Source organism: Schistocerca cancellata, chromosome 1, assembly GCF_023864275.1.
Source record: "Schistocerca cancellata isolate TAMUIC-IGC-003103 chromosome 1, iqSchCanc2.1, whole genome shotgun sequence".
NCBI classification, from domain to species: Eukaryota; Metazoa; Arthropoda; class Insecta; order Orthoptera; family Acrididae; genus Schistocerca; species Schistocerca cancellata.
Window position 1 is genome coordinate 552,911,383 of NC_064626.1, and position 26,230 is coordinate 552,937,612.

The 26,230-nt window shown below is 44.9% G+C and overlaps 1 protein-coding gene and 1 non-coding gene across 2 annotated transcripts in view; both read left to right on the forward strand.

Annotated features, from left to right (window-relative positions):
- The window catches only part of LOC126190534 (uncharacterized), a 121,603-nt gene that overhangs the window by 4,587 nt on the left and 90,786 nt on the right, over positions 1-26,230 (forward strand). Inside the window, exons 2-3 of the mRNA XM_049931031.1 lie at positions 1,635-1,780; positions 14,883-15,111. Of these exons, the coding sequence (XP_049786988.1) occupies positions 1,635-1,780; positions 14,883-15,111 (375 nt within the window). The remainder of the gene's footprint in view (positions 1-1,634; positions 1,781-14,882; positions 15,112-26,230) is intronic.
- LOC126097169 (U6 spliceosomal RNA) lies at positions 20,840-20,941 on the forward strand. Its single transcript, XR_007522094.1, has one exon. It is a non-coding gene; the product is annotated as a U6 spliceosomal RNA (small nuclear RNA).

Sequence of the window (26,230 nt, forward strand, 5' to 3'; positions counted from 1 at the left end):
CTAAGCAAAAATTGTTAATCTTCTTCAGCAGCAATGATACTTAGCACATTAACTTGTTCTGTGTCAAGAATGTCATCACATTTTTGAAAGAAATCTATTTCTTTTCGTTTATGGACGTCAGACGAAAATCCAGCAAGTTTTTGTTGTTGCCTCGATTGTTCATTTTTAATTTTGGTACGCAGTTTCTCAGTTCCTGTGCCGGAATTCATCCATTCTTCCCAGTACATCATTTATTCCTGCATATTGTAGGCGCCCCGGTGGTCCCGGTCGCCTACGGTGGACTGGATGGCCGAGCGGTGACCTCTCCAGTTGTCAGGATGCTAGTAAATGGCTGTAGAAGCGTCAGAAACGCCAAAGAAACATTATTAATTCATAACACCTTTATTCCTGCCGAGTACAATGTGGCTTGGTGATATCAACGACCTTCCCCGAGTCCTCGCTGACTCGTAGCGATGACACCAGATCCGGGCCGCACCAGTCTTGCTAGCGCAGCGCCGCGTGCTGTGATGTAGCGGAGGGAATGTCCATACTTCGGCCGCGCGTGGATGGCGGCGTCCGGCTGGCCGACCGGCTCGGCGGCGGACGGCAAGAGGCTCCGGGTTTGAGTCCCGGCGCTGTCGGCACGAGAAGCGTTCTCCTAGTGCGGAGTGTACTCTATCCCACCCCGTCTTTTTCCCTGCTCCTCCTGGTGGGTCGTCCGTGGTGGAAGGGCGGAACGGGCTGCAGTCCTCCAGCGTTGTCGGCTCACCCGCTTGTGACGGCAGATGCACAGGGCCTATGCCCCGCACGATCTCGACGACGGCTCACTGATGTCAGCATTGGCGTCGAGCGAGTCTGGCGCGATGTCTGCTAATCCTGGGTTGATGATTGACAGTGGCAGCAGAGAGAACCAGAGCTGGTACTGTCCCCTCAAGTTTGCTGCTGGATGGGCCACCCTTGCTGCAACATCTCCTTCATAAAGATTAACATGTATATCACCGAGCTGAGCGCTACGCAGCGATCCAGTACACATCTAACTGCAAGTCCATCTGCGAGTGCGAGTGCCTTGTTGCTATCAAAGCTGGCGTATTTAAAAGAAGCACGAGCGACGTCCTGACGTCATGCTCGTTTGTAATGAACGCATTCGTTCCACTTATACTGCTGATTCATCCGTCGTACTCGCCCCTTAGGTGTTCTTGTGACAGAGTTACGTGTTGTTACGACAGACTTACGCGAAGTTGTGAAATGCAGTACAGCTGACGCTATACCTCTGTCTTTCACTCTACGAAAGTCTTCGTCTAACACAAACCCGCGTGCTAAGCAAATCTCTCTCGCCTGTTGTGTGTAACCAGGCCATTGCCCCTGCGTGACGACACATTCCGTTATATGTGCAATCCTCTTAGCTCTTGGCTAACCTACTGCCTCTAGCTCTCGGCAAAGGCAACGAAACTTTGACAATATTCCACGTTTCCAACTCTTTACTATTCCGCGACACTACAATATTCACAGGGCGGTTTGAAGCACAGTTAACACACATGCCCACAAACTGTAAGAGAATATCTGTAACGTTTCTTTTTCAGATGACATGTTGCTTGCACTTACTTCACGTGAGTAACACCCTAGTACATGAATTTTATTGACTCATACTGCCACAGGAGGAAGCAAAAAGTTCACCGGCGCCATGCGATCCTCAGGGTCGACGATGCTGCTGCTGGTGGCGGCTGGCACACTCCTCTTGGTTGGTGGCGGCAGTGCTGCCGGATGCGACAGAGCAGCCGTGCAGTCTTTCGACGCTAATAAGGTGAGTGCACTGACCTTGCTTCCTTGCTTACCGTTTCGTACGGTTCGTACTTTTACACAATGTTCTACACTAACATACATTTTGGCAGAAATATCAAATGTGATCACAGTACTGTAGGTTTAAAACATATTGCGAAGAATGAAGTTAAACTAAGCCATGCCCTCAGGATCTATATCTGGTCTTGAGATTCATAAGAACGAAAACACAAAACCTATTGCAAGCTGCGACACTGTCGCGAATAAAACTGTGACCCGCTTATAGAACAAATTTCCATTAATTTACGTCTATGGTCACAAACTTTTTGTTCACCGATTACCTCGGTACTGATTTGCTGCTCTACTTTGTGAGACTAGTGCCATGCCTGGCCTACGACAGAGTCAAAAGGCTCTGTAACGTGAAACAGCAAATCAGTACCGATATAATCTGTGAACAAAAAGTTTGTGACCATAGGCGTAAATTAAAGGAAATTTATTCTATATACAGGTCACTGTTTTATTCGCGATAATGTCGCAGCTTGTGAAAAATTAATCGTCAGCAGTTTCGAACTGATAACAATAATTATAAACGAAAAATTCAAAATTGTGCAAGCTTTACAGTTGTACTTTATTTCTTTAAGTGGTTATCGGCTTGCATCGCCATCATCACACTTTAGTTGGCTGTAATTGTTGAAGGGGTTGCAGGACTGGTAAACAACACTGCAAAAGATATTACACACAAAGAGGTATAGACACAGATAAAATATCATTTTTGCGAGTCCTATAGTAACTTAATTCTAGATGTTAAACAATAAATAAATATGTAGTAAAAAAACGAGACAAAACATTTTGTGAAGAACTATGTACGCATGTATACAGGGTGTTACAAAAAGGTACGGCCAAACTTTCAGGAAACATTCCTCACACACAAATAAAGAAAAGATGTTATGTGGACATGTGTCCGGAAACGCTTAATTTCCATGTTAGAGCTCATTTTAGTTTCGTCAGTATGTACTGTACTTCCTCGATTCACCGCCAGCTGGCCCAATTGAAGGAAGGTAATGTTGACTTCGGTGCTTGTGTTGACATGCGACTCATTGCTCTACAGTACTAACATCAGGCACATCAGTACGTAGCATCAACAGGTTAGTGTACATCGCGAACGAGGTTTTGCAGTCAGTGCAATGTTTACAAATGCGGAGTTGGCAGATGCCCATTTGATGTATGGATTAGCACGGACCAATAGCCGTGGCGCGGTTCCTTTTGTATCGAGACAGATTTCCAGAACGAAGGTGTCCCGACAGGAAGACGTTCGAAGCAATTGATCGGCATCTTAGGGAGCACGGAACATTCCAGCCTATGACTCGCGACTGGGGAAGACCTAGAACGACGAGGACACCTGCAATGGACGAGGCAATTCTTCGTGCAGTTGACGATAACCCTAATGTCAGCGTCAGAGAAGTTGCTGCTGTACAAGGTAACGTTGACCACGTCACTGTATGGAGAGTGCTGCGGGAGAAACAGTTGCTTCCGTACCGTGTACAGCGTGTGCAGGCACTATCAGCAGCTGATTGGCCTCCACGGGTACACTTCTGCGAATGGTACATCCAACAATGTGTCAATCCTCATTTCAGTGAAAATATTCTCTTTACGGGTGAGGCTTCATTCCCACTTGATCAAATTGTAAATTTTCACAATCAACATGTGTGGGCTGACGAGAATCCGCACGCAGTTGTGCAATCACGTCATCAACACAGATTTTCTGTGAACGTTTGGACAGGCATTGTTGGTGATGTTTTGATTGGGCCCCATGTTCTTCCACCTACGCTCAATGGAGCACGTTGTCATGATTTCATACGGGATACTCTACCTGTGCTGCTAGAACATGTGCCTTTACAAGTACGACACAACATGTGGTTCACGCACAATGGAGCTCCTGCACATTTCAGTCGAACTGTTCGTACGCTTCTCAACAACAGATTCGGTGACCGATGGCTTGGTAGAGGCGGACCAATTGCATGGCCTTCACGCTCTCCTGACCTCAACCCTCTTGTCTTTCATTTATGGGGGCATTTGAAAGCTCTTGTCTACGCAACCCCGGTACCAAATGTAGAGACTCTTCGTGCTCGTATTGTGAACGGCTGTGATACAATACGCCATTCTCCAGGGCTGCATCAGCGCATCAGGGGTTCCATGCGACGGAGGGTGGATGCATGTATCCTCGCTAACGGAGGACATTTTGAACATTTCCTGTAACAAAGTGTTTGATGTCACGCTGGTACGTTCTGTTGCTGTGTGTTTCCATTCCATGATTGCTGTGATTTGAAGAGAAGTAATAAAATGAGCTCTAACATGGAAGGTAAACGTTTCCGGACACATGTCCACATAACATATTTTCTTTCTTTGTGTGTGAGGAATGTTTCCTGAAAGTTTGGCCGTACCTTTTTGTAACACCCTGTATATGTGAGTGGGTGACTGACTAAGTGAATGAGTGTATGTGTGTGAAGACGTGCCTCGAAGTAGTGATAAGCGCCTGAAGGAAGGCAACTGGCACTGTTGGTGTACCAAGTGGTTGTGTACCTACAGGCGTCTAGCACTACTTCTAAGGTTTTCTCTGTAAAGGCACATTCTTAAAATTCTCAATAAATGGAAGCTGGTGCCACTGAGGTTATTGCCAAACTCGAAGGTCTTTGAGGGGCTCTTTGCTGTTTTATTCACGGACATGAAAATGTAGCACTCCCTCCTCCCCCTGCCCCCTCCCTCCAATCCCCCCCCCCCCCCCATGATCACGCCACAGGAGGAGGCGAACAGAAGCGCTGAAAAACCTCCCTGGTGCTTTGGATCACGTTCATATTTCGCCCAATTGTTTTGAACGGTGTGTAGAGGTACCAGCCAGAACAAAAATTGCAGTCGCACAATCGTTTGAAGGGATTACGTTCAATGCAGTTGCTGCCCCATGTTGTCCTTGAAGTAAGGGTTGAAACGCCTAGGAAGTTGCAGCAGCGTCTATAGTTGTCAAGTACGTCATCCTGTTGCTCATCGCATTGCACCGCCAAAAGTGTGGGAATCAACGTCTCAGTGGAAGGTGTCGTTTCATTGGCACTCTTTATGCCATCCCCAGAGGTCTCTTCGTGCGATTATGATCGGAGATGCGTCCCGCGTGACTTCAGTGCTGGGAGTCGCTGTTCTGACCTCCATCGCAGAGCCGTCAAACGAAAGGGGTAAATAAAATGTGGGTAAGAGGGGGCTGAGACGACCTTCCGATCGTGTGACACGGCCACGGTGGCACTGGGCAGAAATGTGGTGAAATTTGGTGCCGATGGGACATCATTAACCCACTTTACACGTCACATGAACTTCTGTCTCACAAACACAACATTTTAATTTACTGCTTCTTTATTACCAGCTCTATGCGCAATATATTTTGCAGACAGTATTCACATACACTACTGAATGTAACTGCAAAATTATTATCATTGTGTGAAACGTAGATCGGGAGATACGACGTCCACGGCTACCTGCCGGTCCCCGAGAGCAACTCGAGGCCGACTCGAAAGGGTTAATACATTCCTGCTATATCCTCACTCTTCTCATCTCCATACTTCGCTTCTCGCCTCTAGAGATCTGTTTATCCTTCTTGTAGAGATCATCTGCCTCCAAATCAGACTTCACGATGCAGTACCGGTCCATTTCTTTGAAAATTTACAGCGTGTTACTTCCTTAACGGATTCCTAGACTTTTCATTCTGGTAGCATGTCAGCATGCATTCCTGCATTCTTGCCGATGTCTGTTGTAATTTTGGGACATCCTCAGTTTGCGTTCCACGTTGGATAGTCTTCATGTGGATCGCATGCTTGAATGAACACTGCCAGGAAAAAAAAATAGTACACCCGGTTAGAGATTTCCAATTCACTCAAGATTTATTGTTGCAACAGGAAGTACATGAAATGATTACACTTGCAGAACAATAGCACAAGCGGTTCTGAGATACCAGGTATCGATCCATTCCGAAGCACACATGTTAGCACGTGGTGTAGCCTCCAAGGGTGGCAATGAAAGCGCTGACTCTGACACCCAGTCGATCGTACAGCTAGCAGATACTGCACTGCGATACGTTATGCCAAGTCTGATCGACCTGTTCAGGTAGATCTGTAAGAGTTGTTGGTTGATGAGTGGCACGAGTCCCTTCTCATCCATCACATCCCACACGTGCTCGATTGGAGAAAAGTCTGGAGACCGTGCTGGCCAGGGAAGTTGCTGCACATCTTTCAGAGCACTTTCATGGTTCAAATGGCTCTGAGCACTATGGGACTTAACTTCTGCGGTCATCAGTCCCCTAGAACTTAGAACTACTTAAACCTAAGTAACCTAAGGACAGCACACACATCCACGCCCGAGGCAGGATTCGAACCCGCCACCGTAGGAGCAGCGCGGGTCCGGACTGAAGCGCCTAGAACCGCCCGGCCACAGCGGTCGGCTCAGAGCACGTTGAATTACGCTGACAGTGTGTGGGCGAGAATTATCCTGTTAGAACAACGCATCACCTACTTGTTGCAAGAACGGCAACAGAACGTGTCTAACAACATTATGCATGCACCGTGTGCTGGTTATCGTCTTATCGCACCCCAGACCACAAAGGCCTGGGGTGGGCCAGTGTGTCTTGGACGAATCCTGATATATCCGCCGTCCGCGGATAGGAAAATCTCATTGTGTGAGTTATAGCGGTTTTATTTAAACTAAAGTCTTTCTTCAAAATTTACAAAACAATATTCGTGAGGTAGGACTGTTCCTCAAAGCCTACCAATAACTAAATCAGAGATTCTTCCGAAAATAAACTGTCTGTAGTAACCATACAACTTCACCAAACCAAGCCCCGGGCGTCTCGTGAAGAATGGCGCGGAGTCCACGTTGCCGTCACCTGAGTCAGACGACGAGTAGAGGCCCTGCGAGGATGGCTCCGGTACGCTGGCGGCGGTGGACGATGACGCGGCGGCTACGATGACACCAGTGGGCTCGCTCGATGCGAACTGCCTCTCCAGGCTCCTGCGCCAGCTTAAATACTGCTTCGCATGGATATGGCTGGCTCTATTTGTAGTCACGTGTCGAGCGGAAGGAAAGAGGTCCGCGGCTGTAGCGACCTCTTGAGACGCCGTGGACGCCTCCTGGTGGTCTCTGGGAAGCGTCTGTGTTGCCGGGACGACCGGCCAGGTTGACCCCTACTCGGTCCGGGACCCGCTGTACCGGTCTGCTTCGCGAGAAGCGAGAATTGCAGGCGCTTAGTCTGGACACAGTCAATCCACTCTTCATTGCTGCAGACCACGTGTACCATTATAAGTGATACTCTGACGGCACAAATCGATCCGTGATACATCCACGATGTGGCGTGAGTGGAGCACGGGCTACACACGTGCGTGCCCGTATGGATGTGGCGTGAGTGGAGCACGGGCTACACACGTGCGTGCCCGTAGCCCTACTGTCCCACTGTTAATTACCGGTTCGCAACAGTTCGTGTTGACATGCGTGGGCCCATGTGCCCTCTTATCTGTGCTGTGGTTGCTGTACGATGTACCACTGGTGCCCGTACAATATGACTATCGTGGCGGGCGCCTGTGCTGCGTGGATCTCGTCTACAGTTGTGAGAATGTTCACTTGACACGTTATACCAGCACGGTTGCACAACCGACACAGCACGTCAAACTTACGTGGCAGTTCTCCGAATGGACCATTCTGTCACTCGGAAGGCCACAAACAGGCTCAGCTGGCTGTAGGAAGCACGAGTGGGTCTCCATGGCATGGTTGCCTGCTCGCTCCTTACGTTGGATCACACTGAGCTTTTTGGCTGTGAGCATTCTCTAATAAAGGGTAGACACAGCTGGCGCGTTGGTAGCTCTACGAGTTGGCGGACGACGCCGAAATCATTATCAGTACACTTACTATCCTCCGAGTGGCATACGCCACCATCGGATCAAAATCGACGTCGTCTATCCAGGTATACTGATTTTTTTTCCAGCAGTAAGTAAGCTTCCCGCTGTGTTCCCGCTATATGACCTCCATTTCCACTTATAACTTGACGCCACATCTGTAGTCTAATTACTACAGACAACACACTCCGACTGCGCTTTGGAAGCCACCGAGCGGATACTGCTGTGCTTGGTGGATCGCCAGAGGTGGTTCTACCTGGAGACAAAATACGCAGGACGCGATGAACGAAACACACAGTAAGTTACTCTGAGTGTGGAATGCAAAGCCGTGGATACATGGAAACGTAGAGAAAAATTTACTAGGTATGAATCGAAGGTCACACAACACCAAACACAAGCGCATAGGGACCAACTCATTTGTTTATCTCAACATTTCTTTGCTCAGAAACAAAAACGCACGTGTTACGTTATTGGTATTGGAAACAACGGAATGGAAGGCAAGGAACAGTGTACCCAACAGCTCTGAGCAACGGAAAAATGTCTCTAGCCTTATGAATTCAAATATCATAATAAGAGAAGTCAGGGAGCAAAAGGGGACCATACCTCACTCTGCAAACTGCCATTAAAAGTGACAATTAAGAAACTTCAAATATGGATTTGCTCCAAAATTCCTTCATATTCGCACAAAACAGACTTCAAATCATCATAATATCCAATAAAAATTCATATTTTCATCGCTTTCAAGGTACATTCTGCCCCAGCTTAGGGCATGTAATCACTATCGATAACATTGGGTGCAATTTCGTAATAATTCGCAGTTGATTACAGTGGAAGGGAGCAACAAAATGAAGCTCCTGTGCAAGCGTGTAATACATAAACTATGGTTTCATGAAATGTGTTTACGGCGATGTATTCTCGAAACGTTCGAAATTACACGCGTTTCTACGTTGGCTATTGTTTCTAATGCTTGTAAAACACTGTACAATATTGTACACACAATCCTGAACAGTGTTATTATTTTCATTTTAAAACTGTTAACGGTTAGTTTTCACCAGAAAAAATAGGCACCGCAACGTGGAGTCCCTCATTAGACAGGGCCCTTGTCATGGGCTACATGTGCTGTACAGATAAAGTCTCCGGCTGTGTTATCAAGTAACTCGAGCAATACTAGATACAGAGGGAAAATTCCAACGTTGCTGGTATGGCCAGATTTAAAGTATTTGGTATTTGACTGCTCCCGTCAGAAATTCCCCAATGGGAGTTGTATGGCATTGTCAACTCCCACAGTGTTGCCACTTCTGTTGCTCCAAATACTGTGCCTGCCAGTTTGCAAGCAGGAAACATTTCCAAAAGCGAAAATTTTGCATATTTCAAGAAAAAACCCAACATCAGACCCAATTAAAATTGAAAATAGCTTTTGACACGCTCTGAGACACTAGTGAGACCTGTACTATATGTGAACACCAGAGATTATTTAGCGACTTTCGTAGGATGCAGAGACTGAGCTGTTTTCCGAAGCTTATATATACAACCAAAATGCGTTATACTACTTTTCCAATGCGTTAAACCACTTCCGAAAGATCGATTGTCGAGCAGAGTAGCTTGGTAATTAACACAAAAGAAATTGTTTCAGTGAGTTCAGTTGTCTTCGAGATATGCCATGAGAAGTTTTTGGCAGAGAACATATCACCTGTTTCAAAAAATAACATAGCTCTAGTTCTAATTAAAACTATGAACACAGCTTTAGCATGTTTAGTTGGATGCCACACGTTTATTTATGTGATGCTGAAAGCGATTTTCTATTGATGCATAGAGCGGAGCACTCTGGTGGCTGTTAGCAGCTAGTACTTACTGTGGCAACGCCGCAACATTGAACCTTAAACGTCAAATGCAAAGTCGTTTAAATCAGACAGTAAGGCTTTAACCACGCTTTATTTAAGACGCACTTTTCGAAGACCAGTATTAGGTCGTCTCCATTGTGCGTATAGTGGAGGAGGAATGGATGCAGACGACACGGCCCTCGGATGCCAGAGCAAACGTAGAAAAAAAATGGGTCTGAGCACTACGGGACTTAACTTCTGAGGTCATCAGTCCCCTAGAACTTAGAACTACTTAAACCTAACTAACCTAAGGACATCACACACATCCATGTCCGAGGCAGGATTCGAACCTGCGACCGTAGCGGTCACGTGGTTCCAGACTGTAGCGCCTAGAACCGCTCGGCCACCCCGGCCGGCCAAACGTAGAAAACTACGTAGAGTAAAAAACACTCAAGGAATAAGAAGAGAGTAAGAAAAAGCAACACCAGTCCATAAGAGTGGCGCTAGTAGTGCCACTTGGTGAATGCAATTCAGACTTGCTTTAAATACACACTGTAATGGACGTGAGCGTTAGTTACGTCTGAGATTGAACGTGGTGAGCTGATGTTAGTCAAGAACGCTTTTAAGACAAAGAGAACACCATTTTCAACACCTCACCGAGTTTGACAGAGATGGTGCAATAGGGCCACGAAAAGCTGAACGTTCCTTATGCAGTGTTGCAGAAGGACTTGGTAGGAGTGCAGTCACTGTACATGACTGCTGTCAGCGATCGTCACGAGAATGTACGCTCGCAAGAAGATACGGCTCCGAACGCCTACGTGGCGCTACCGAGAGGGAAGACCATCGAGTTCGGCATATGGCTCTAGCACATCGAATTACATCTACAGCACCAATATGAGCAGTACTTGGTACCACACTGACACAATGAACTGTTTCAAATCGGGTACTTCAAGGACAGCCCTGAGCTAGATTCCCTGTAGTGTGCATACCACTGCCTCCAAACTACCGCCATTTGCAACTTCAGTGGTGTGCTTATGAAGGGAAAGGTGGAAGTCTGTTATGTTTTCTGATGAAAGCTGGTTTCTTTCTGCCTCGACGCCAGTGTTGGCCACGTGTTGGTTGTAAGGACGCCAGTTGAGTGCCTGCAACCAGCCTCTCTGCGTGCTAGACACGCTGGATCTACACCTGGAGTTATGGTCTGGGCTGCGGTTTCATATGTCAGTAAGTGCACTCTCGTGGTTGTCCTACGCAGCCTGACTACAAATCCGTACATCGATCTGGCAATTCGACCTGTTGTGCTGCCATTCATGAACAGTGTTTTACAACAGTATAACACTCGCCCACATACCGCTGTTATAACTCAACATGCTTTACGGAATGTCGACACGTTGCCTAGACCTTCTCGATCACCAGATCTGTCTCCAATTTGAACGTCATCGGATGACAACTTCAGCGACATCAACGAACAGCATTAAACGTCCCTGTATTGGCAACAGGCATGGAACTCCATCCCACAAACTGACATCCGGCACCTGTACAACACAATGCATGCACGTTTGCATGCTTGCATTCAACATTCTGGCAGTTACACCGATTATTAATGTTCCAGCATTTAACATTTGTAATGGCTTATCTCGTGCTTACATTAACCTGGCATATTACAATGTTAATCACTTAAGTATATTACCTAGACAAATGTATTTTCGAAATTTCGTTACTCTACAGTAATTATTTTTTGGTGTGCAGCTTTTCTCCGTTAGTGTATATCAGAGCTAAACATAGTATAGCAGATTACAAAATTAAAATTATTCATAGGTCAGAAAATGGGAATCCACATCTCTTATGATACTATAGCATCTACGAATAACTAGGGCAACTGAAAATGATTATAGAGAGTAGAAACGGCTGCTGCCGTGTTAAAGTAAGTAAATTTGAAAAAAATGTTTACTTACTTTACTGGTGTTCTGTTTGATTACCATTAGTCACAAGGAGACCACCTAATCGATAATCATTTTATTATCATACATACTAAAGCATACTTGGAGTCACTGCTGTGAACATCTTTAGAAATGCGCATTTTAAGTTCTGGAATATTTTTCGACAAAGTAGGCACATACACTAAACTCGACAGAAAATCTGTCTATGGGTGTCAGGCCCAGAGCTCTCGGTGGCCAAGAACAGAATACAGAGTCGTTCAGAACGATCGATCAAGCGATTTGAAAGATGTTAATTAGAAATGTACCATCTCAGTGTGCGGGTTCTCCATCTTATTGAAAGATGTAAGCCTAATGAAGCTCGGGCATGAACCATTGCTAAGACATGTCTGGATAAATTTTTGTTCAGACAATTAATGAAAAAAATGGACTGTTCACTTTTTGTGGTCACATTGCACAGAACACATTAACTTTCGGTGATTCTCGCCGCGATTCAGCTCCATAGGAAGTACCTTCTATTTTTAAGTTGTGCCGATAATCCCTGTCACTTGGCGCATCACTAAAGAAGAGAAGTGCAGCAAAGTTTCTCCCCATATGGGTTCCAGCATTACCGAAGCGTAATTCAGTTTTGCTATATCTGCGAGTCACCGGATACCGTTGCACAAGTCAGTGAACAGACGAAAAACGATGACGGTGCAAAGCGGGAACACCACCTGCGGTCTCAAGTCCAGGCCGGAGTCGAGCAACAGGGGAGACGAACGCAGACGCTAAACAACAAGAGCGAGGCAATCTAGGGTACAAAGAAGTGCGACGGACCTTCGACACAACGCTGTCAACAGATCAAGTACAATCACAATCCGAAACGAGACCAGAGAGAAAATCAAATCAAAGCGATGTCGTCGGCTGGTAGTCAGTAGCACGATGGAGATAGAAAGTGAACGTTATCGGACAAAGTATTTTATTTTTATTTTTTTTGTGGGGCGCTTAACTGCACGGTCATGAGCGCACGTAAAAAGTCCCAACTTGTACACAGTCCAATTTTTACACACTCCAATCTAGCCAGTGTCACGAATGAGGATGATGATGATGATGAAGTGATGAGGACAACACAAACACCAAGACCCAAGGTAGAGAAAATACCCGCGACTGCTACGGTCGCAGGTTCGAATCCTGCCTCGGGCATGGATGTGTGTGATGTCATTAGGTTAGTTAGGTTTAAGTAGTTCTAAGTTCTAGGGGACCACAGATGTTAAGTCCCATAGTGCTCAGAGCCAGAAAATACCCATCCCTGAAGGAAATCGAACGCGGAATCCCGTGATCCAATAGGACGAAATGCACGACTGACTAAGCAATCAGGACACGGCGGTGTTTATGCCGGCTGCGAGCAGCAGCACCTAGACTACATGCCTGCGCGCACAATTGTGACGTCACATACTGATGGCAGGGTCTGTATCGGAACGCTCCTGTTAAGCACTCTGCAGCTATACGAACTTTACAAGTTTCAGAGCTGAGACCACATAGCAATTCTCGTGCTTTCCTCTTCTACATGTCCTTGTAATGAATGTATGGAAATTTATATAATTGCGTAAAGTAACTGAACAAAACTGCCCTATGTTGTTTCAAGATGTAAAACTATTTTGACGATTTGTCCTAAATACGTGTTTCTAGGCTTGAATACAAACTGTACTTTTAAATTTTGTCTTTTACCTCAGGAGCTACGCTTTCTTGCAGTAAAAAATCGGCAATATGCAACAACAAGCAGACGTTTTCGGTTTTAAATAAAGCAGTTGGAGCTCCTACAGAATTTCAGAATTTGTTATCTTCGTTATTTTCGTAAATTTTCCTCTCCACTTCAAAATTTGCTGACCTCACACGAAACTCAAATCATTCGACGAAATGGGGCTCCTCCTGACATAATGTTTAATAAATAAAAAAAAACGAAAAAATATTTTATTTCCCTGTTTCTCCAGAACTTTAGAACCTTAAACATGAAAAGATTGTTTCTCCTATATACTTGATTGAAATTCGTGTCAGAGACTGCTGTTAATTTAATCATAATGCACTTACCTCGGAATTCTGCTTTCTATACTGCTTAATCTGTCGAACGCTGAATTCATTTAAGCAATTTTCTAAGGTAGTTTACTCGAATTGAAATTATTTCCGAATAGTTGTATATGTAAATGGCTCAAAATGGCTCTGAGCACTATGGGACTTAACATCTGAGGTCATCAGTCCCCTGGAACTTAGAACTAATTAAACCAAACTAACCTAAGGACATCACACACATCCATGCCCGAGGCAGGATTCGAACCTGCGACCGTAGCAGTCGCGCGGTTCCGGACTGAAGCGCTTAGAACCGCTTGGCCACAACGGCCGGCTGTATATGTAAAACTGAACAAAATCATTCTGTAGCTCTTCCAAATAAAAGTACTGGAAACACAATAATCTGGTAGGAATGATAAGGAATACTAAACATTTTCGAGTCACACTAATTAATATAACGTGTGACAATAGCTGCAAATATGAGAGACATTTCACAGCCAGCTTCGTATTAACCTCGCAGCAATGGTCCAGAATTAAGGAACAAATGATACCGGTACATGATACATAACTGCTTTTAAAAACAATTGGCAAATGTGGTGCAATGGAAACAAATAACACGCTACAATTTTTTTGTTACTTACTTACCCTTGAATGATGCGTAGCCACAGATTCCTGTCTGGGAATAGCTGCAATACAGCGATTTCTCAACTTCACACATTTTGGAAATCGAAACACGTGCACTTTCATGCCTTTTTGGGATTTATAATTTCCCTGGCAAAAGGGAACGCAGCTCTTGTATCCCATACTTCGCAGAACTGTAGGCGAATACTGTATGAAATATATATCACTTTCACGTGTCCCACACTTTCAACACAACATACACGCCAACAGGACTGCCGACTGAAGATAAGATGGCCAACAGTTTGTGACGTCACGTGCCAATATGGCCGGTGGTGCAGTCTCTAGCTGGGTGTAGCGCTGCGATGGCACTGCCCTCTATCGCCCATCGAGATCCATTTGTTCCGGCGGGCATTCAACTTTTGTGTAGCCCGAAACGAGAAGTTTTCGATTCACTCGTCATGAGTAATGTCGAAATTACGAACTTTCTCTTGCACTCTTTGTAATTATTATCGATGTATCGCTAAGCGAAAGAGATACAGTTATTTGTAATCACTATATTCATTTTGATTCGTCCTGTATTTTCACACAATACTAACCACAGACACGCCTCAGGATCAACAACAGTGCGTTTGCTTAGTCCACAGATGAGATAAGCCTGCTGTGACCGATTTTGACGCTTCTAAGGTAACACCGATGTAGTTAAGGCAGTTGCGGCCGTGGGATTGTGGTTGCTATGCTGCTACTAACCATTATACCTCCTGTGTGTGTGCGTGTGTGTGTGTGTGCAGTACCAGGGCGTGTGGTACGAGATCGCCAGGTTGGGAGAGGCTCCATTCGAGGAGGGCGGCCAGTGCATCACTGCGGAGTACACAGTGGCTGGCGACAACAACGTGACCGTACACAACAGACTGTTCAGCACGGCTGCGGGCGTCTTCAACGACATCATCGGCTGGGCCGAGTGGGACGACCCTGAATCCGGAGAGGCCAAATTCACGGTGCACTTCCCAGGCGTAACAGGTCAGTATGGCGAATTTTACTCTAAAGACACGACTGAGTTACGTCAATGAGTAGCTAGTATGCTGCAGCTAGACGACATCAAATAAATGAAGTAATGAAGAAGATGAAGCACTTCTTTGTAGAAGACATTTGATGTCTTTTTTGAAGTGTCAATGGCTATGTTCATTAGGAACTTTAAGAAATTATTAATGCCACTATTTGGTGTGTTACAGGAGAGACTATGAGCACATGATATTGTATATACGATGAAATAACTTAATAGATATTACTTCCAAGAACCCTTCAATTTAAATTGGCGCCAATGAAGTTTATTTCAGTATTGTAAGTTGTAGCAAAAATATGTACATTTCAGTGTTCACACGTGCTTGGTTCTTTGTTTGTTGACAGGAACGGGTCCGTATTGGGTCCTGGATACTGACTACGAAAGCTATTCAATTGTCTGGGCTTGCAGAGAGCCTGCAGACGGATCCTCTGACATTACGGGTAAGCAGATGCTTTGATACATTTCGCCGTTCAGTGAAGCGCTATCTGACCCTCATCGACGCTTCGAGGTTACGTATTTTCTAACATTAGAGACTGCACAGTTTACGAGATCATATCAGGAGCGGGATTCAATTGCACATACAACCGCCCTTGTATGGGATGTCCGTTAGCTCCGTAAATAAAAAAAAAATGGTTCAAATGGCTCTGAGCACTATGGGACTTAACATCTATGGTCATCAGTCCCCTAGAACTTAGAACTACTTAAATCTAACTAACCTAAGGACGTCACACACATCCATGCCCGAGGCAGGATTCTAACCAGCCACCGTGGCAGTAGCAAGGTTCCGGACTGAGGCGCCTAGAACCGCTCGGCCACAACGACCGGCCCAACAGGTAGCGTAGCGGCATAGCTACTGGAGTGCCATCTCTGTCTGCCTTTTGATAGGGGATTCTCACAGCCAGAAGGTCCAGTGTGGTGCAAACGTGTGAAGCAACAGGCAACTATGCTACAGAGTCGCTCTCGTGCTTCCTACGGCGAACTAAGTGAGTTTGAAAGGGGTGGGATGGTCCTTCTGGAGAACTGCCACACAAACTGGATGTGTTGCGTCATTTGTGCAACGATACTGTTATCTACATCTACATCTACATCCATAGTCTGCAAGCCACCTGACGGTGTGTGGCGGAGGGTACTTTGAGTACCTCTATCGGTTCTCCCTTCTATACCAGTCTCGTATTGTTCGAGGAAAGAAAGATTGTCGGTATCCCTGTGTGTGGGCTCTAATCTCTCTGATTTTATCCTCATGGTCTCTTCGCGAGATATACGTAGGAGGGAGCAATATACTGCTTGATTCCTAGGTGAAGGTAAGTTCTCGAAACTTCAACAAAAGCCCGTAGCGAGCTACTGAGCGTCTCTCCTGCAGAGTCTTCCACTGGAGTTTATCTATCATCTCCGTAATGCAATCACGATTACTAAATGATCCTGTAACGAAGCGCGCTGCTTTCGGTTGGATCGTCTCCATCTCTTCTACCAACCCTATCTGGTATGGATCCCACACTGGTGAGCAATAATCAAGCAGTGGGCGAACAAGTGTACTGTAACCTACTTCCATTGTTTTCGGATTGAATTTCCTTAGGATTCTTCCAATGAATCTGAGTCTGGCATCTGCTTTACCGACGATCAACTTTGTATGATCATTCCATTTTAAATCACTCCTAATGCCTACTCCCAGATAATTTATGGAATCAACTGCTTCCAGTTGCTGACCTGCTATATTGTAGCTAAATGATAAAGGATCTTTCTTCCTATGTATTCGCAGCACATTACACTTGTCTATATTGAGATTCAATTGCCATTCCCTGCACCATGTGTCAATTGGTTGCAGATCGTCCCGAATTTCAGTACAATTTTTCATTGTTACAACCTCTCGATATCATCTGCAAAAAGCCTCAGTGAACTTCCGATGTTATCCACAATGTCATTTATGTATATTTTGAATAGCAACGGTCCTACGACACTCCCCTGCGGCTCACCTGAAATCAGTTGTCAGTGGACATGTAAAAATTCTCACACCCGTAGACGCGATTATGGAAGTCCAAGCAGCACAGATCCCCGCCAGGATCGTCGTATTGTAATGGCAGCAGTGGCAGATTGTACAGATACCACAGTACAGATCAGAAAGGTTGTGAGCCCAGACGTACCAACACAAATTGTTGCCAACCAGTTATTAGTAGTGGGGCTACGGGTATGCTCACACCACAGCATCGACGTGCACGGCCCTACTGGCGCCAGGATAGGATCACTTAGAAGATGGAATGGGGCGCCTTGGTCTTCGGCGATAAAAGCAGATTCTGGGGTGCGATAAGTTATAATTCTCGCATATCTTTCCGGAGGGGACGATAAACTGAACGCGCTCTGCAAGACTTGCAGCAACTTCCCTGGCCAGCACGACCTGCAATCCAGCACATGTGGGATATAATGGAACGAGGTGTGAATCTTCTGACTCGTCAGGCACCAACTCTTACAGAAGTACGTGAACAGGTGGAGCAGGCGTGGCATAACGTACCCCAGGACAATATTCACTATCTGTGCGAACGCTGGCTATCAGAGGCTGCGCCTGCATTGCTGCCCACCGAGGCAAAACCACATACTAATACAGGTAATTCAACATGCTTCGATACCTAGTACCGCAGTACCGCTTGTGCTATTGATCTGCAAATATAATCATTTCATGCACTCCATATGCACTGTTGCAACAATAAATTTTGAGTGAATTGGAAACCTCTAAAATGGAGTACCAACGTTTCTTCCCGGCAGAGTATAATTTAAGCCAGATGAATAAGAAAAGCAATCCCGTACTGTTCGAATACAGTATTAGTGGGTGCTGCTTGAATCAGTAATGTCGATTACATATTTAGGTGCAATGTTACAAAGCGACTGCAATGTAACCGTGTTTCAGTTGGGAACTATAGAGAAGACTTTGTGCAGGACAATTGTGCAAATATTCCTGAGCACTGTGCGGGATTTGTGGGTCCCCAGTGGATCTGATTAAAGGAAAACTTTCGAGAAATTCAAGGCCTTGTTGCTAGGTTTGTTACCAGTTCGTTCGATCGACACCCAAGTGTTATGGAAATGCCCCGTGAACTCAAATAGGAACTGCTGAAAATCAGAAGACGTTCCTCTCTCAAAACACTATCAGCATGGACGCGGTTTGGCATGAAGCACCTTCGAAGGACAGTAGTGTATAGGTCATTCAAATGCTGCAGCTAAGAAAATATCTCCTAAATCTTTGAGGTGTTGAGTATAAGATTTGTTTTCTCTCCATTTCACCTTGTTATTGTTTTATAATAGGCTAAATTCTGGCTGCCATTTTTAGTATAAAATGAGTGACAGATTACAAATAACAATGATTTATTGTAAGCGTATCAATATCTGCTGGGGGCGTTTCATTGCTGAAAAGGCGACTTTTTGATTCTGACGTTCGTGTGCCATTCGAATCAGGGGAGGTAAATAGAAATTTAGCGAAACGAAGCTGTATTAAGGACTAGTGAACATTGGAAGTGAGACGAACGGCGAAGAGAGCGAAGAAGTTGATCTCGGCTAAAAGAAAGCATTTTAATTAAATAAATCAGGGAAAAAGAGAATTTTACCAAATCATTAAAAAAGTTTCGCTTGGATTTATTGTGTCAAGTACATAAGTTTAACAGTCACGTGGTTTTGATGAACAATAGCAATTATTGTGCAGCGTCTTAACTTTGTTAATTTCTTTAGCTCTGATATAATTAATTTTCTTTGAGACGTATGATCCTTAACTTTATTACCATATTGATGACAACTAAAGAAATGAATTTAAATGTCGTATTCATGATCTATGGAACAAGGATTAATGTATGTATATACGTAATGAGTGCCATGGGAGGACTTGAACCCATGTCTCCTTGCTTACTAGGCAGGTATTCTAGCCATTACACCACCATAGCAGTATATATTACACAGCTCCACGGACTACCCTACTCCAGTGCCTTTCCTTACATAAACTTCAATTCATGACTTCAGCTTATTTTCCCTTTCTCAAGGAAAATTAATTATATCAGACCTATAGGTTACCTACGCCTGAAGTACAGGCAGGATTTCACCATTACGTCCAAAGCTGGAGTGCTACTCCGACACGGGAGAACTTCGGCAATTGTGACGGTTTAAGAAGGCGAGAATAAGCTGAAGACATGAATTGAAGTTTGTGTTGAGGAAGGCACTGGACTAGGGTAGACAGTGCAAATCCGTTACCTACACTGCTATGGTAAAAAATGAAATGTCGTGTGGCTAAGGCCTCCCGTCGGGTAGACCGTTCGTCTGGTGCAGGTCTTTCGATTTGGCGCCACTCTGGTGACCTGCGCGTCGATGGGGATGAAATGATCATGATTAGGACGACACAACACCCAGTCCCTAAGCGGAGAAAATCTCCGACCCAGCCGGGAGTCGAACCCGGGACCTTAAGATTAACATTCCGTCACGCTGACCACTCAGCTACCGGGGCCGGACAACTGCTATGGTGGTGTAATGGTAAACACACCGGCCTAGTAAGCAAGGGGCCCCGGCCATGACAAAAATTTTCATTCCTTTGGCTTCCATCATTTGTTAATTTTGTGGTAAGATTTCTAGAATGGCACCAACTAAATGAAACAGTATTGTAAAGGTAATGACGAGTGTGAGCAAGCATTGTTAGGTTGAAATTGCTGTCCAATAAAAGGCGACCACAACTACAAGTGTGCTTCTTCAAAGTGCATCCCCCCAAATCAAGCTGTTTTAAAACTGAAACAGAGATGCAGGATAGGTGCCAGACACACTGCCTCAGTTCCTTTGTTTACGTGAGTATGAGTTCTTTACTCCCACCTACATAATATCCGACTCTTTAGTTAAATTTGAGTCCACTGTTAACGTCGTAATATAGCGAAACAGGGTTCAGGCTCACATTAACGCAGTACTGATCACTACTTGAGTATTGCTCGTCATCCTGGGATCCGTACTAAATATGACTGAATGAAGAGCAGGATCTTTCGTTACAGGCTTACTCAGTAAGCGCGAAAGCGTCATGGACATGAAAAGTGGCAAACGCTACAAAAAAGTTGTTGTGCACCACCGTGTAGTTTACTGTTAACATTCCGAGAGCGCACTTTTCCAGTACAGTCAGTAACTACGTAGCTTCCTTCTACGTATATATCGCAAGATTAATAAGAGAGTAAAATCAGAGATATTAGACTTCACACACAATCTTACCAGCAATTGTTCTTTCCTCGCGCCATTCGCGCAGTTTCAATAGAAACAATAATCCGTCCCTCCGTTAATTCCAGTATTCATTGTGGAGATAGACAGTGGAGAACTGGGGACTGTTGGGTTCCACCTTCTTTTCGCGCAATGACGATCCAATTCCCAGCGTTTTCTAAGCTCAGTGGGCCTACTACGACACACCAGTGTAAGCTAATAGCAAAATACCGCTACTGCACCAGTATTACTGTGAGAACTAACAGAGATAAACTTAAGGTGACCAGTAGTGGTCGTTATCGACTTAGCTTGTATTGTATAAATTTTTTGCAAATTAGACTTTTTCTGGCCTATTCGAGAACGACAATACGGAGCCGACTGGCTGCCGAATTACTACGTTCATATTTCACAATGTTAAACTACAATTCTAAACTTGACTTTCGTTTTTACATGTTTTCATTTTCATAAACCCAAAGGAGTCTAAAAATAATGTCTCTGGGGTGCATGTACTAAAATTGAAACGATACAGAGAAGATTAGCATCGCCCTGCGCAAGGACGACACGCAAAATCGTGACTTGTGAAAATCGGGACTTTGTACGGGCGCTGATGACTGCGCAGTTGAGCGCCCCACAAACCCAACATCATCATCATCATCTGACTCAATTTAGAAAATGAAAATTATCATGCATAATTTCCACATTGAAAGATAAATTTAATTGTGCGGCTTAGTAGTTTTTAATTGGTGATTGCATCACTGTCAGTAATTCTGACTGCAGATGTCCTTACTTTACGTTCCTCTAGGCACAAACTAAACTCTTGTAGTTTTATCTCTGCTTTTGTTGGCATCTGACTGGCATTTAAAAAAATTAAAAGTCTTGCGTTTCTAAGAGACGTCATCACCTTCTCTCATCCCTTGACGTTTGGCGCCTCTCCAAAATGTGTTTCAAGACTCTCATCTCGCCACCAGTTTAACGGATGTGATGTCGCAATACGAAGTAGGAGTGCCCTTAGATAAGTAATGCCCCATATTTTTTTAAAAAAGCCATTAACATGCAGAGACAAACGTACTTGTTGGTGCTTCACATTTGATGTTTGTTCTCTGCGCCTGTGAACTTTCGAACCGTTCTAACAGCTGGCAGAGTCGTAGTAAAGCGCCAAAATGGCGTCTACATACGACTCACGTTACAAGGAGCGTGCTATTATTGAATTCTTGTGTGCAGAAAAAGAAATCGTGTTGAACATCCACAAACGTTTGTGTCCAGTGTGTAGCGATGATGCAGTTGATAGGAGTACAGTTGCACGACGGGTAAAGAAAGTTACAACCTCAGGAATGCAAAAACAGAGCTCCACGATCAGCCACGTTCGGGACGTCCTGTCACAGCCACTGCTCCAGACATGCTGGGTCGTGCGGGTGCCATTATTCGTGTCCACCGGCGCATCACAACCCAACAATTGGCTCTACAGTTGTCGGTCAGCATTGGAAGTGCGTCTGCAACGATGGAGACTCTCGGATATTCAAAGAGGTGCTCACGATGAGGTCCACGGATGCTCACAGGGGGGATTCAAAGAAAGGCCATTTCATGTGAATTGTTGGAGCGTTTTTGAGACTGACGGAGAGGCCTTTCTGTGTTGCGGGGGACGAAAGCTGGGTGCACCACTTTGCGCCGGAAACAAAAGTCAGTCCATAGAGTGGCATTATCCTCATTCACCACAAAAGAAGAAATTCAAGACAACCCATTCTGTCAAAAACCTCGTGGTGACAGTCTTCTGGGAATATGATGGCGTCATTCTCGTGTATGTGATGCCAAGAGGGTCAACCATCACTTCAGAGGCATACCTGAAGAGTCTGAAGAAACTCAAGAACCGTTTCCGACGTGTTTGATCGGACAAGAATCCAGCAGAAATCTTGCTCCAACACGATAATGCACGCCCACACACAAGTCTGAGAACCGAGGAACAAGTCGCCAAATTGGGTGGGACATCATTGCCTCAAAAAAATGGTTCAAATAGCTCTGAACACTATGGGACAACATCTGAGGTCATCAGTCCCCTAGAACTTAGAACTACTTAAACCTAAGGACATTACACACATCCATCCCCTAGGCAGGATTCGAACCTGCGACCGTAGCTGTCGCGCGGTTCCAGACTGAAGCGCCTAGAACCGCTCGGCCACAGCGGCCGGCATCACTACCTCATCCGCCCTACAGTCCAGACCTGGCACTCTCCGACTTCCATGTATTTGTGCCACTTACAGATTCTCTACAGGGAACACACTTTGAAGATGATGAGAGTGTCAGGACAAGAGCTTTTATCAGCAGCGAATACATGCTCTTCCGCAACGATGGCGTACAGCCGTAGAAAGTGATGGAGGCTACGTAGAAAAATAGGACATGGACGAGACATGTTAATGTATATCGTCTGGCTCTTAGCAACAGATATGTTCAGAGAAAAAATTTGGGGCATTACTTATTAAGTGACCCTCGTATAGACATCCATGCCTAAAAGCTAGTGCTGTTTTCATTTCTGTTACTACTAACTTAAACAGTCTTTCTGTTGCACACTAAACTTTTTTGAATATATATTAATGCTTGAGAGCACAAACCTGTATACCATCTTAGTTAAATAAAATAATTGAAATTTGTAAGAAATCTAAAACGATTGACAGGTTATGTGTAATGTTCTCATTTTAAAGGAATTTTCGTATTGATTCCAAAAATTGTCTTAGATTTTGCGAATATGTTGTATTTCTGAAGTAGTTAAGAATTTACTATTACGATTTATATATTAGTAATATTAATTCAGTGGCTGCATTTCGGTTCTAATAGTATGTTTAACAAGTAAACGTAAAGCATGTGGCTCTGAACTCGTGAACAGGAGTCAGGTCTGGCTAAGGGTTAAGTGCAACCTTTCAGCTGCCACGACACTAGGAGGGGGAAGCGGAAAGCTGGCGATTACATCTTCCCGTCCCACTTGTACCCCGGGAAACATACCCAGTACCTATTCAGTTAGATAGCGGGCTAAATGGACCTGGGGCCATCCTGAAAGGACTGGAACGAAGGTAAATCCTATCACCTATCCAGGGATTGAAACCGGGACCTCCAGTTTCTAAGTGTAGCGCTCTACCTGCCAGTAAAACATGAAGTTTTCTCATTCAGCACCCCCTGAGTATGTGTTAGTTTTCGAAACACTATTTCAATTCACTTCAAATGTTTCACAACATCTTCGTTTGTTCAAATGTGATACAATTTTTGAATTTACAACGTGAGCTGGTCTCTCATGAAACCTATTATCCAACTAAAGTCTATAGTACCAATCGATACTCAGTTCATGGTAGAAAAATGTGGGATAGAGTATTGAAGTGGTTTCAACATCAGAAATATGTATTTTTACAGGAATCCTAAAACACAGTTTCAGAGGATGGTATCAACTGAAGCAGTGAGTGATCAGCAATGTTAGGCTATTGTCATAAATTTGTGTTATGTGCAATAAAAAAAATGGAATTCACTTGATGAGAATTTTGGTTATGACCAAAGATTTCAGGTACTGCGATCGTTTTAGCTTTAATATTCGATTATGAAGTTATTGAACACAGTCAAGTTCTTTTTTTCTGAAGTTAAAGTTGTGGTTTCTTCTTTTATTTTTTTCTTCTGCTCAAAAATCTTTCGTGGGGATAATTAATTTGCATTATGTTTATGACTTATTCTCTCAAACTACCATTTTAAATCATTGAGCTCATTTACGTTCAAAGTGGCATGTGTGTTTCAAAATCACAGACTACTCCCAATAAGTAATGATTATTAAGCACTGATACTGACAAGCAGAATGAATTATTCTAAAAAGAAATTGTATAGAAAACAATCACACGTGCCACAATTTCATAACTTCAGAAAAACAGAAGGATTTGAGGGCCTGGATATCTAGACGTTGCTTGTAGTACATGAATGGATTACTTCGTAAGTGATATTGAACATTTTGAGCATGTGTTACCCTTTCGCTTGTAGGGTCTAGCGATGCAATGGGGTCGTGCCCACAGCCGTGTGTACATAAATGTGGAATACAGAAAATAGTTAATTATTGTAGCCAAAAAATCTCTTAACAAAGGTCTACCTTCGCTATGTACATATTACTGTAACAGATCTAGCGAGGCAGCACAACAACAAGTGTCGTAAGAACGCCCAGCATTAAATCACACAAAACCATACTACTCTCGGTTCCTGTAACATTAACTAACATGCATACAATTTCTGTTTTCTACTATTGTGCCTCAAGCATAGCATAGTAGCCATAGAGTTAGCTATCACAGTGACCACTGTTCGTTTACATAAGAGAAAACAAAATGAGAGCCAACCAGCATCGCATGTTCCAATGGACGGGTTACAAATAATTATATGGTTCTCGATAAAACTGAATGGTGAGAAATGAGTTTAATCAACTTACATTTTCAACCCTTTAGAACCTGTAGGGATATTTCAACCTACAATTGCAGCTGTTGCTTTCACGATCACTTGTAAGATAATTAATGAAATACCCAATCCTAACTCTTTAGGATAATTACGTCTACGCTTCTGAGGAGGGTAGCATCTTTCAATTTACCGTACCAGGAAATGAATAAAGTAATATACACTCCTGGAAATTGAAATAAGAACACCGTGAATTCATTGTCCCAGGAAGGGGAAACTTTATTGACACATTCCTGGGGTCAGATACATCACATGATCACACTGACAGAACCACAGGCACATACACACAGGCAACAGAGCATGCACAATGTCGGCACTAGTACAGTGTATATCCACCTTTCGCAGCAATGCAGGCTGCTATTCTCCCATGGAGACGATCGTAGAGATGCTGGATGTAGTCATGTGGAACGGCTTGCCATGCCATTTCCACCTGGCGCCTCAGTTGGACCAGCGTTCGTGCTGGACGTGCAGACCGCGTGAGACGGCGCTTCATCCAGTCCCAAACATGCTCAATGGGGGACAGATCCGGAGATCTTGCTGGCCAGGGTAGTTGACTTACACCTTCTAGAGCACGTTGGGTGGCACGGGATACATGCGGACGTGCATTGTCCTGTTGGAACAGCAAGTTCCCTTGCCGGTCTAGGAATGGTAGAACGATGGGTTCGGTGACGGTTTGGATGTACCGTGCACTATTCAGTGTCCCCTCGACGATCACCAGTGGTGTACGGCCAGTGTAGGAGATCGCTCCCCACACCATGATGCCGGGTGTTGGCCCTGTGTGCCTCGGTCGTATGCAGTCCTGATTGTGGCGCTCACCTGCACGGCGCCAAACACGCATACGACCATCATTGGCACCAAGGCAGAAGCGACTCTCATCGCTGAAGACGACACGTCTCCATTCGTCCCTCCATTCACGCCTGTCGCGACACCACTGGAGGCGGGCTGCACGATGTTGGGGCGTGAGCGGAAGACGGCCTAACGGTGTGCGGGACCGTAGCCCAGCTTCATGGAGACGGTTGCGAATGGTCCTCCCCGATACCCCAGGAGCAACAGTGTCCCTAATTTGCTGGGAAGTGGCGGTGCGGTCCCCTACGGCACTGCGTAGGATCCTACGTTCTTGGCGTGCATCCGTGCGTCGCTGCGGTCCGGTCCCAGGTCGACGGGCACGTGCACCTTCCGCCGACCACTGGCGACAACATCGATGTACTGTGGAGACCTCACGCCCCACGTGTTGAGCAATTCGGCGGTACGTGCACCCGGTTTCCCGCATGCCCACTATACGCCCTCGCTCAAAGTCCGTCAACTGCACATACGGTTCACGTCCACGCTGTCGCGGCATGCTACCAGTGTTAAAGACTGCGATGGAGCTCCGTATGCCACGGCAAACTGGCTGACACTGACGGCGGCGGTGCACAAATG